Raw genomic sequence first — 13,014 nt, forward strand, 5'->3', positions numbered from 1 at the left:
ACTGAGATATCGAGGCCTTTATGTCGCACAAAGAAACAAGACTGTTCCGAAAGTCCGTAGTGGAGAAGCGCAAAGTTCTGTTGTCTATTATCACTAAGTGTTCACTGAATTCATCACAGGAAAAAAAAACCGTTCTTGTGGTATAGCTAGGGGTGCAATACGCATGCGTTTTTGTTTTATAACACTATTAACGGGTTTGTCGGCTATGTCATACAGAGTGCTAATTACGAACTACAGCAACTTTGGCAACGGCAGAGTTTCCTCAAAATCGCCTTGTATTCTCTCTTGAAGTGCCTATTCATAACCCCGTATATGAAAGGGTTAATCGTACTGCTCAAATAGACCAAGAACCCGTATGTAAGGTAGGCCTGTCGCGGAAAAGTGCGTCCCCCTCTCGCAGTGTCAATGAAATCCACTATACAAACTGGAAGCCAGCAAAACGCAAAACCTACCATCACCGCCGCCAGAGTCTTGGTCACTTTTGCTTCTTGCACGTTTGGAAGGAGTCGCTGGGGATGATTTTCAAGAGAGAAAACACGATTTGTTCGAGAAATGGTGTAAAACACTTTGATATAGCAGAATGTGATAAGTGAAAAGGGCATTCCAAGAAAAACGCATTGAACAATGATGGTGTAAGTAATGCTGGTTTCAAATGCGTACATGCATTGTGCTTGTCCGGGTTTGAATATATATCCACTTTTTGTGAAAAAAAGTGGAGGCATTGCTACAAAAAGGGCCAAGGAAAACGCAGCGGCAATGCATATGAGAATCCTTTGTTTGTTGAATAACACAATGTACTTTTCTCGTTTCACAACGCAGAAATATCGGCTGACGGCGATTAGTGCCATCGTGCTTAAAGAAGCAATTCCAAACGTAAAACATACGAATCCGTGAAATCGGCAAAAAGTTGCGCCGAAAACCCACCTGCCGTGGTACAGAGTTGTAACTGAAAGAGGCATAGAACAGATAGAGATTGAAATATCGCTCACAGCCAGTGCTACCACAAACATGTTGGGCAGCGAGCGAAGTCTCTGGGTTCTGTATACGGCGTAACAAACGGAGAGATTTCCAAAAAAGGCTGTCACATTGATGACGGAGAACAAAACTGTCTCAGTCAAACAAGATGATCGCTCCTTTTTGAAAGCTCGAGAGAAATCGAGTCCTCCATTATTATTGCACACCACAGGCGAAGGTTTGGTTCAAATTTTGATGCTTACCTCGTAAAACACGACTGGCTAGCGATAACCTGCTCGCCTCAAGACAAGTTGTATGCCAAAATGCGTGAACTGAAGACAGAAATCGGAAACAAAGTTACACCTGTCTTTGAATGTAAATAATAATTGCCTCAAGCGCTAAAAGGAAACTCCAAATATATTGTTACGTTAGATAATTAAACACTTATTCTTAACAACTTTGGACTCTAATAACTTTGCACGTCAAAGCAAATGAGTCCCCGTAATTGTTTTTAGATGTGTTTTATTTTCCGTTGCGTGGAAGAAAACTAATACTTAATTGTCGGAAAATAACCGGAGATGGTTATGGTAAGTGATTTTTTTCTTTGCTTCAAAATGCTTCATTATCTAATGGGGCCATAATTCATAATGTTATAATGGAAATTATTTTGGAGGACTTCCTTAAAACAAGGGCGCGTGGGAGAGCAATGGTGGTATCCAAAGAAGAAACACCGCTTTTGCGTCGGGAATGTTAGAAATTATAAAAATGGCGTTATACGATTTTTAATTTTTCTTAACTCAATTTTTAAGCATACCATAACGGTTTCAAAAATTACAATTATAATTATTGTTTCGTGTTATCGAATCATCGTTATTTTTGTAATTTCAATATTTCCTTGTCAGATTATTTACCTTTCAAAACATTGTTTCACCTTGAAAAAGAATAAATAATTGCTAAGCGTATCATCTTATGGCGCAAGCAGTCAATTAATGAGCCTTAAAGTAAGGTCAGTAATGATATTAATAAAAATAAAATTTGCTATTTGAATGAAATGACCAACAGTACCTTACAATTGTTATTCACAAGAACATCAAACATGTAAAATCAACAGTCAATCAACCACATGCACCACAGTATTCAAATGATTTTTAATCGATTCTCAAAAATTTCGCTTCAGTTTGAACGAAAATTCAGAATAGCAAAAGAAGGATTAGTGTTTTTTCCCAATTGTCATGAAAATTTCTCTAAAGACATTTAAACACGAGTATTGAAAAAGTTTGAGCCTCGTAAAGTGTATGCAGTTGTTTCAATAGACCGTATTCGACGTATTCTCGGTATTGACTGAACTTGATCCACAATGTAGCTTGCAACGGAATCTTTTGGGGGAAATATATGCGATAAATAAACCCCTTCAGGCGGCTGGTATATTTGAAAATAAAGCTCGAGGCAGCGACCGCGATAACTTGCTCGCCTCAAAACTCGTTAAAGGTCAAAATGCGTGAACTGAAGACAGAAATCGGAAACAAAGTTACGCCTGTTTTTCAATGTAAATAATAATTGTCTCAAGCGCTAAACGGAAACTCCAAATATATTGTTACGTTAGATAATTAAACACTTATACTTAACAATTTTGAAATGTGCTAAATTGACTCCTAGCTACACACTCTAATAACGTTTCATTACTGTGCGTTTGTCCGTCAAAGTCCAATGACTTCCCGCAATTGTTTTTAGATGTATTTTATTTTCCGTTGCGTGGAAGAAAATTTATACTTAACTGTCGGAAAATAACCGGAGATGGTTATTGTAAGTGATTTTTTTTCTTTGCTTCAAAATGCTGCATTATCTAATGGGGCCATAAATCGAAGATGCTATAATGAAAATTAGTTTAGAGGACTTCCTTAAAACAAGGGGAACGGGGGAGCAATTGTGGTATCCAAAGAAAGACCGCTTTTGCGTAGAGAATGTTAGAAATTATAAAAATGGCGTTATACGATTTTTATTTTTCTTAACTCAATTTTTAAGCGGTTTCAAAAATTACAATTATAATTTCGAATCATCGATATTTTAGTAATTTAAATATTTCCGTGTCAGATTATTTACTGTTGAAAACCAACATTCGTTTTTCAAAACATCGTCTCACCTTGAGAAAGAATAAATAATTGCTAAGTGTGTCATGTTATGGCGCAAAACAGTCAATTAATTAGCCTTAAACTAAGGTCAGTAATGATATTAATAAAAATAAAATTTGCTATTTGCATGAAATGACCAACAGTACCTTACAATTGTTATTCACAGGAACATCAAACATGTAAAATCAACAGACAATCAACCACACGTGCTACAGTCTCCAAAATTTCGCCTCAGTGTCAATAAAAATTCAGAATTGCAAAGAAAGGATTAGAATTATTCCCAATTGTCATAAAAATTTCTGTAAAAAAATATATATATACGAATATTGAAAAAGTTGTAATGTAAGCGTTGTAAAGTGTGTACAGCTGTTTTAATAGACCTTATGCGTATACTCAGTATTGAACTGGATCAACAATGTAGCTTTTACCTTGGAAAAAAATCTCTTAAAATAGCATCTTCATTGAATGTAAAATAAATTCTAAAGGGAAAATAAGACGATGCTTTTTTGTGATACATCGCTATTCTTACTTCTCAAAAATACCAAAAACCTTTTTTACTCACTCCTACCCTGACCCATTGTTTAACTGAAGGCTTTGAAGTCTGGGGCGTTTACCTTAAAGATGATTTCAACTTCTGGGATAGAGACAAAATTAAAAAAAAAGAAAATCTTATTTTGCTCTGGGAGTAAATAAGCGATGTCCAAAAGCTGCAGCTTGAAATGAACTCGGTAGATTACAATTTCTCATAGAAACTTAAATTATCATTAACTAGTTTGGATCATTTACAAAATTTGGCAAGAAAAAGCATTGCGAAATAATGTCAACAACTCTCCAAGGAAATGACTGAGAATAACCAGCCAAGTCTTGCACAGAAAATAAAAAACATTGATGCCAAGTTCAACTTAATCTCTATGAAAATTGAACGAAAACAACGTAAAAGAGAACCTTTATTTCCCACATTAAACAATGTATCCACAATTCTCTTACCGAACTTCTTTAACGAAGAGAAAAGTGAGGTTTTATTTTACCTTTAAGAACCATACCAGGAAAGCTGATTTCTTATGCATGATTAGAAATCTTCGTCACAGGATAGCTATAAGTAAATTTCGATTAGGGAATCACCATAGACATATTGAGACAGGCACTGTACTAAAGACACCTGAAAACCTAAGATTATGTTTTTTTTTTGTCAGACAAATGAAGTTGAAAATGAACTTCGTTTCCTATTCTCCTGTAACCTTTATGACAATTTACGTCTTAATTATTTCATGAAATAATTATAGGCCTTAGATAGTGGGGCCCTGAAAAGAAATCTTCTGTCCTGGGCGTAAAAGATCCAATTTCAGTAGAATGAATTCATGTTGTTCTCGTTTTAAGACTCTAATATGCCGTTTTCAGAAAGAAAACAAACTTTTTTGATTACAAATTAAAAATAAATAAAATAAATAAACAAATGAAAATTTGTTGCTAACAGAAATTTTATGAAGTGTTCGGTGCTTATAAGTTTGTTTTCTGGTCACTGTTCGTACTCGCAATAAAAAGCAGTGCTCGCATACTCGGGAATGCTCGCAAAGACCATTCAATAACCCCATCACTGGCGCTGCAGGCGTTGTCGAAAATGATTGAGCGCAGCAGCGAATCCACCTTACTAAAAACACTTACAGGTTTGATTGTCAATTTTTACGAAAATACTCTTTTGATTGACCTATTCTTCGTATTCCTAACAGTTTTAGCGAAATATTTGAAAAACATGCTCCGCACGAGTCAATAATATATTTGTATCAATTCTGACCCGCAATTCTTTCAAATTGCTTGGGTATGTGAAAATTGTACGAATTCACTTTTTTTATTAAACTTTTCATTTAGGAAGGCTTTTAGTCTGTTTTTCTTGATTGAGCACTAAAACACAATAAAATTTCTAATTACAGCTATGTAATATAATATCAAACTTAAGCTTAAATTCCCTTACATTTTCTTCAATGTTTTCAACACATATTTCAAATCAGGGCACAAGGTTTAAACAGTTTCTCATTTAAGTATTCAATAGACCCTTCTCCAAAATGGCGGCGACAGATTTGAATGAGTTAGAATTGAACTGAATGAAAAACTGATACCAGTACTGGAAAGAGCACCTTTTTACCTCGCACAGTTTCAGCATATTAGGTGTTATATCAGCTTAGGAAATGTAAGATGAAATTTGACCAATTTACAGACGTTTGTATGACTGGGAATATAAGTCATACCCCCAGTCATAAAAACGTCTGTTAATTTTTCATATTTACATTTACATTTTCTCAGCAGATATTACACCTGATATGCTGAAACTTTGCAGGGTTACTAAAGCGATAGTGCTCTTTCTAGTGCTGGTATAGGTTTTTAATTTTAACGTATTTGAATTTTCGGCCGCCATTTTGGAGAAGGGTCCATCCAAGTACCAAGTGAAACCTCACTCTATCCACGAGCTCAACAAAAGATGCCTCAGTGTGATAATTTATTTGTACGTATGAACAAATTATGACTGTGAGTAGCTGTTCAAAGTTTATGTTTGCATCGACAAAAACATCCCGCGTGAACGCCTCTAGACATTTTTTAAAAACAATACATCATCGTTTTTCAAAGTACAGACTGATTATGATCATCTATGACCCGTTAATGTTTGCATTGTGGTCTCGCCGAAACAGACTGATATTATCTTCTCTGAAACTGAACTTCTATTCACCTTATTTGTATCGACAGCAAGTGAGAAAACTTTCAAAATTGCCTGTGAGTGGATCTACGTCAATCCATGCCAAACACAGCGCATGGGTCACGTGATGAACAATGGCACCAGGCTACTATGATTTAATATTAAGGAGCTTAAGAAACGGCGACGGCGACGGCAACGGCAACGACAACTTCGCAAAAAAATAGTTTTAATGAGCAAAAACAATCGCTCTGCACGTACATTTTACGTTTTGGTACATTTCCTTACTGTCCTCTGCAAAACAACCGATTGCGGCGAATTGATCGCCAGCGAAAATCGAAAGCGATTGTCGTCACCGATTGATGCGGACACACTTGGCGATTTTTTTCGCCAATCGCGGCGATGTGGCAGTTTTGAAAACTCATGTGATAAAATCGCCCAACCTGATGGGTTGGCTTTACTGGCGATTCGAAGCAATGACCGTAGAAAATCGCGGGAACGGGCACACTTGGCGAATACCGGCGAATTTAGTCGCCGATATCTGACATGCCAGACATCGTCGATTTTATACGCCGATCGCGGCGATCGGCGTATAAAATCGGCAAGTGTGTCGCTGGGTTAAGGTTTGGTGGAGAACGTGAACGCACGACGATGAATTCTTCACTTTCTTTTTAACTTGTACGCCACTCCTACCAATTTAGTTCCTGGATCGCCTTTTATGCGAAAGTTGAACGAGCTGAAATGATCGCAAAGTAGCACAAATGAAATAAAGTTATATTTTCAGGTGCCGTTTTCGTTGCCGTTGTTGCGTTGCTTAAGCTCCCTATTGGCTTTGAAAACTCTTCATTCTACCATTTGCTTTTTTCAGTAATATATAGTGACTTAGATGACCAGGATTACTGAGCAGGCAATCAGACAAAATGAACGTAAATGAGATGTTGAAACATCAGTCTCTACTAATGTACATTGGTTTCAGTTTCCCCTTTTTTAAAAGTTGATAACTATGAAACACTTCTTCCTTGAGGTACGGCAATGCGTAAAAGACGGATGCAGTCAGTTATGAAATATTGCAACTTTGGCAACGACAAAATTTCGTCAAAATAGCTTTGTATTCTCGCCTGAAGTACCTACTCATAGCCCCGTATATGAAAGGGTTAATGGCACTACTCAGGAAAACCAAGAGCCCGTATGTAAAGTTGGCCTGTCGTGGCCAACTGTGTCCCCCTCTCACGGCATCCGTGAAATCCATTAAACTAACGGGAACCCAGCAAAACATGAAACCAACCACCACCGCCGCTAGAGTCTTGGTGACTTTCGCTTCTTCCACGTTTGCTCGGAGCTGCTGGGGGTGGTTTTCTTGCGAGAAAACTTGATTTGTTCGAGAAACAGCGTAAAACACTTTGATATAGCAGAATGTGATAAGTGATAAGGGAATAGCGATATAAACGCATTTAATAAAGACGGTGTAAGGAATGTTGGTTTCAAATGCGTACATGCATGCTGAGAGTCCGGGTGTTAGTCTATATCCTTTTGCGAAAAATAGTGGAGGCACAGATCCAACAAGGGCAACGCAACAGACACCAGCAACGTACACGAGAATCCTTCGTTTGTTGAATAACACGATGTACTTTTCTCGTTTTAGAACGCAGAAATATCGGCTGACGGCGATTAGTGCCATCGTGCTTAAAGAAGCCATTCCAAACGTAAAACATGCGAATCCTTGAAATTGGCAAAAATTTGCGCCGAAAATCCACCTGCCGTGGTACAGAGTTGTAACTGAAAATGGCATGCAGCAGATAGACATGGAAATATCGCTCACAGCCAGCGCCACCACCAACATGTTTGGCAGCGAGCGAAGTCTCTGGTTTCTGTACACAGCGTAACAAACGGAGAGATTTCCAAAAAAGGCAATCACGTTGATGACGGAGAGCAAAACTGTCTCAGTCCAAACTAGAAGATCGCTCCTTTTCGAAAGCTCGAGAGAAATCGACTCCTCCATGATTATGGCACACCATAGGCGAAAGTTTGGTTCAAATTTTGACACTTTTTAACCTCGTTGTAAAACACGAGCCGGCAAAGAGAAGACAAAAATCGGAAACAAAGTTACACCTGTCTTTGAATGTAAATAACAATTGCCTCAAGCGCTAAAAGGAAACTCCAAATATATTGTTACGGTAGATAATTAAACACTTATACTGAAGTATAATGAAATGTGGTATATTGACTTCTAATGAACACACTCTAATAACATGTCATTACTGTGAGTTTGTAAGTCAAAGCCCAATGAGTCCCCACAATTGTTTTTTACATTTATTTTATTTACCTTTGTGTAAAAGAAAGCTCATACTTAATTGTCGGAAAATAACCGGAGATGGTTATTGTGAATGATTTTTTTATGCATTTCAAAAACAGGCCATTGTTTAATGGGGCCATAATTCGAAGATGTTTTAATAGAAATTACCTTAGAGGATTCCTAAAAACAGGGGAAATTGTGGTATCCAAAGAAAGACCGCTTTTGCATCGAGCATGTTAGAAAAATGGCGTTATACGAGTTTTAATTTTTCCTAACTCAATTTTTAAGTATGCCATAACGTTTTCAAAAAACAAGAATGATAATTATTATTTCGTGATATCGAATCAACGATTTTTTCAGTAGTATATTTAAATATTTCCGTGTCAGATTATTTACCTTTCAAAACCAACATTCGTTTTTCAAAACATCGTGTCACCTTGAGAAAGAACAAATAATTGCTAAGCGTATCACCTTTTGGCGCAAAATTATACACGACAATACTACGCGGTAACAAGAGCTTTTATAAATAGATTTACGAACGACATCAACCGATTACTACGTGAGTCACACCAGAGCCAATAGAAAATCGGCAGAGTCAACGTATTACACAAGGGCAGAATTAGCGATCAAGGAATGTGAAAACCATACTCCTCTGAATATGTTGAATATCGCAAGTAAAATTACTGAATCGATTACAGTAGAACCCCGTTTTACGACCACCTCTTTATTACGACTAATTTTTTGTGCCCCGAACGAATTGAAAGTCCAGTCATTTCCTTAATTTACAACCTTGTTACTCCGACCACCCTGTTATTACAACCACATTTTCACGGTCCGAAGGTGGTCGTATTAAAGGGGTTCCACTGTATTTGCAATATTATTGATAATCATCTACGTGAGGCTCTTCAAAACAAACAAACAAACAAACAAACAAACAAACAAACAAACAAACAAAAAACAATGTGGCTACAGAAAGTGCATCTTATTAGAGTCACCATTACTGTACCTAATTGAATCTTGGAAAGATTTTATAGACAAAGGCAAAGTTGTAGGAGCTGTTTACTGATCATGACTTTAAAAAGACATTTGACTCAGTTACATTTGACTCATAAGTAAACATTTTGTATTTATGACAATGCACGCTTGCAGACTGAGCGAAAATTTACTGTGCTGGCTACATAGATTTTATTTTATAGAGTGTTTTACTGGAAAATACACCACTCGTAAAATTCTTACGAAACTACATCCAGGATCGGAGTGGCGTATTTTCCATATCCTCACAGGTGAGGATATTGTGACGTCATTTCCCGCTTTTTTTTCCACGGTTGTTTATGCAAACAGCTCGGTGAAAAAAGGCGAGCGATAGATTTGTCTATATAAAAAAAAGAAAATTACAGGATGGCTTGAAGATATGAATTTCATTTTCTCGTGTTTAAAATAATATTCGTAAGATAGTGTGTTTACCACTCGAAAATAAAATTCATATCTTCGCGCCGCCGTGTAATATCCTCCATATGTTGATCCCATCGCCATCAATTTGTTGAGCTTAATGATGTTATACCACCTCTTCTAGAAGTGAAGTATGGTGTTCCATAACAGTCACTTATTAGACCAAGGCTGTATTCAATTTATGTGAACAATTTCTCCAACAGTGTACCAACCACCAGGAAAGTTACATCTATACGCGGACGACACAACGGCCTGTGTAATTGCGGGTCGTACTGACGATGTGGTTTAATTGAATATTTGAAAAGTCTACTATTGATGCGAGTTCAAGAATCTAATTTTACACACTAGAAAATCTGGAGACAATTGATGATAATAGAAAGATATCGATTTATGGGCGCCCTGTTACCAGCTAAGATGAGGTAATATTGAAATTGAATGTAAAAACATGCGTACAAAATAAAATTATTGGGTGAGTGGCATTGTAGACAACAGAATTGTATGGAGAGAGCATTTGGACAAGGTGCATTTGATCAATCGGACCAGTCGATCCGAAATTTGCCGTTCCATTTTGATAAACCGGGTTCGTTTCCCTGCTTCTCTTCAGTAGATTTCCACTTGTGTGGAGGATCGGGGAAAGGAATAGAAAATGGCCCAGTTTGATAGGAAAATGTCGTTCCATTCTACAACGCTTCGTCACGCTTGTCAATCTGATAAAATGGAAAGCATCCTCAAGTTTAAATCCCAAAACGTTCTTTTTTATAAGGGCCAAGCCGTATTAAATGTTGTATTTTGTTAGCTATGTATTTAAGTAGAAGTAGGTTAGGAGGGCTCCACTGAAAACCGCCTTGGCAAGTTGGACCCCCTCATTAAATATTATCATTACTTCGCAGTACTAATAACACAATAATCAGTCCAGTGAAAAAACAAGCACAAGGATCTCCATCTCCGTACAAAGTTCAGGCTTGGTGTTTCCAAGAAAGAGTTGAATTTCTCTTCCTAAACGAAAGCATAGACAACAACAGCGAACTGAGGATTATTGGCTAGTTTTAATCACTTAATTATTTAGCTTTTTACTGGCTGCCGTCTAATTTGCTATTGAATAAGTTGCTTTCTATTTTTCAATTCACCTGTAATGTATGAAATAGTGTAACCTACTTTTTTCTACCCGCCTTGATTTGATGATGATGATGATGATGATGATGATGATGATGATGATACAACCTTGAGGAAGCAACACATTTATGGGGCATAAAAAGGAAGAGTATCCCGAAGATCAGAAGGTACCTTGTGAAAAATCCTAAAACTTTGTTTTCCATTTTCACTATACTTCTACTAAGCTGACCACCAAAAAGCCTTTTTTCTTGTACAGCAAGTACCCTGTGTAGCAATGGTTTCCTTTGGAGCGCAAGAAGCGTACGAAGCCGAGAAGGATCTCCTTCTCGACTTCACGAGCCACCCACACTCATGTTATCCTATTTATGAACTACTGCAACTTTGGCAACGACAAAACTTTGTCAAAATAACCTTGTATTCTTGCCTGAAGTACCTATTCATAGCCCCTGATATGAAAGGGTTAATCGTACTGCTCAAATAGACCATGAACCCGTATGTAAGGTAGGCCTGTCGTGGCAGAGTGGGTCCCCCTCTCGCGGCATCAATGTAATCCATGATACAGATTGGGAGCCAGCTAAACGCGAAACCGGCCATCACCGCCGCTAGAGTCTTGGTCACTTTCGCTTCTTCCACGTTTGCTCGGAGCTGCTGACGGTTATTTTCGTGGGAGAAAACTTGGTTTGATTGTGACACCGTGTAAAACACTTTGATATAGCAGAATGTGATAAGTGATAAGGGTGCAGAAATATAAACACATTCAATAAAGACGGTGTAAGCAATGCTGGTTTCAAATGCGTACATGCATGCTGCTTGTCCGAGTTTTAGTTCATATCCGCCTTTTGCGAAGAAAAGTGGAGGCACAGATCCAACAAGAGCCACGCAACACACAGCGGCAATGTACACCAGAATCCTTCGTTTGTTGAATACACGATGTACTTTTCTGGTTTGACGATGCAGAAATATCGGCTGACAGCGATTATTCCCATGATGTGAAGAGAAGTCATTGAAAAAGTAAAAAATGTGAATCCGTGAAATCGACAAAAATCTGCGCCGAAAATCCACCTGCCGTGGTACAGAGTCGCAACTGAAAAAGGCATGCAGCAGATAGAGATTGAAATATCACTTACAGCCAGCGCTACCACAAACATTTTGGGCAGCGAGCGAAGTCTCTGGTTTCTGTACACAGCGTCACAAACAGAGAGATTTCCAAAGAAGGCAGCCACATTGATGACGGAGAGCAACTGAACTGTCTCAGTCCAAACAAGATGTTCGCTCCTTGTTGGAAGCTCAAGAGAAATTGATTCATCCGTGATCTTTCACCTCGTAGAAAATTATTTTTGTTCAAATTCTGAAATTTTTAACCTCGTTCGACAACACTGCGGCAAGGATTTTGCCTGCCTGTTAAGGTTTGTTCGCTCCTTGCTGGAATTTCTAGCGAAACTGATCCATCATTAATGCTCACCAGATGTAAATTGTTTTGGTTCACGTTTTGAAGCTTTTATCGTTAAGTTGTTAGGCTTTTTGGAGTATCTGAGACCCACTGATTGTCTTTTTGTTTTTTTATATATATAGTTTTCTCCTTTCTTTGAATATAATTAAGAAAATTGCTTGAAGTTTTGAAATGAAACTCCTGATATCATGCCATGTTTATAAAATTAGTCACCTTTGCAACATTGAATTGTGCTAAATTCACTTACACAATTTGAAGATTCGAATAACATCCGTCAGTATTTGACTACCGCGTGTCGATACGTTTAAAAGAATAACAAGTTTTCTCACACGCTTTTTTCTTTATTAATTTTTTTGTACCCCTCCGGCTAGTTTAACTTCCATTTGCGTGTGAAAGAAACCTTATACTGTACACGTTTTGAAGCTTTTATCGTAACATCAAAGGTACGTTGTTAGGCTTTTTGGAGTGTCTGAGACCCGATGATTGTTCTTTTCTTTCGTTTTTTTTTTTTTTTTTTTTTTTTAATATTCAAGGTTTTCATCTCTCTTTAAATAGAATTAAGAAAATTGCTTGAAGCTTCGAAATGAAACTCCACATACCCTGCTACGTTTATAAAATGAGTCACCTTTGCAACATTGAATTGTGCTAAATTCATTTACACATTCGAATAACATCCGACAGTATTTGAGTACCGCGTGTTGATACGTGTATAAGAATAACAACTTGTCTCCAACGCTTTTTTATTAAATGAATATTTTTTTTGTACCCCTCGGGCTAGCTTAATTTCTATTTACGTGTGAAAGAAATCTTATGTTGGACATATCATATGCTATCAGGCGAGTAAATTATCATTGTAATTACAATTGTTGTTTTTTCTCCTGAAAAGAAAGCCATTTTTCAATGAAAGCTATATCATTCGAAGACATTGTGTTTTAAGGGAAAT

General features: G+C 37.4%; 1 protein-coding gene and 1 pseudogene across 1 annotated transcript; both read right to left on the reverse strand.

The window, feature by feature from the left end:
* Positions 1 to 6,823: 6,823 nt before the first annotated feature.
* LOC146451779 (melatonin receptor type 1A-like) lies at positions 6,824 to 7,765 on the reverse strand. Its single transcript, XM_085098671.1, has one exon. The coding sequence runs from the start codon at positions 7,763 to 7,765 to the stop codon at positions 6,824 to 6,826; it is 942 nt and encodes a 313-aa protein (XP_084954797.1).
* A 3,219-nt stretch (positions 7,766 to 10,984) lies between these two features.
* Positions 10,985 to 12,726, reverse strand: LOC146451780 (melatonin receptor type 1A-like; annotated as a pseudogene).
* Between the last annotated feature and the right edge of the window lie 288 nt (positions 12,727 to 13,014).

Source organism: Pavona decussata, unplaced genomic scaffold (assembly GCF_977016875.1).
Source record: "Pavona decussata unplaced genomic scaffold, jaPavDecu1.1 SCAFFOLD_384, whole genome shotgun sequence".
Taxonomy (NCBI): domain Eukaryota; kingdom Metazoa; phylum Cnidaria; class Anthozoa; order Scleractinia; family Agariciidae; genus Pavona; species Pavona decussata.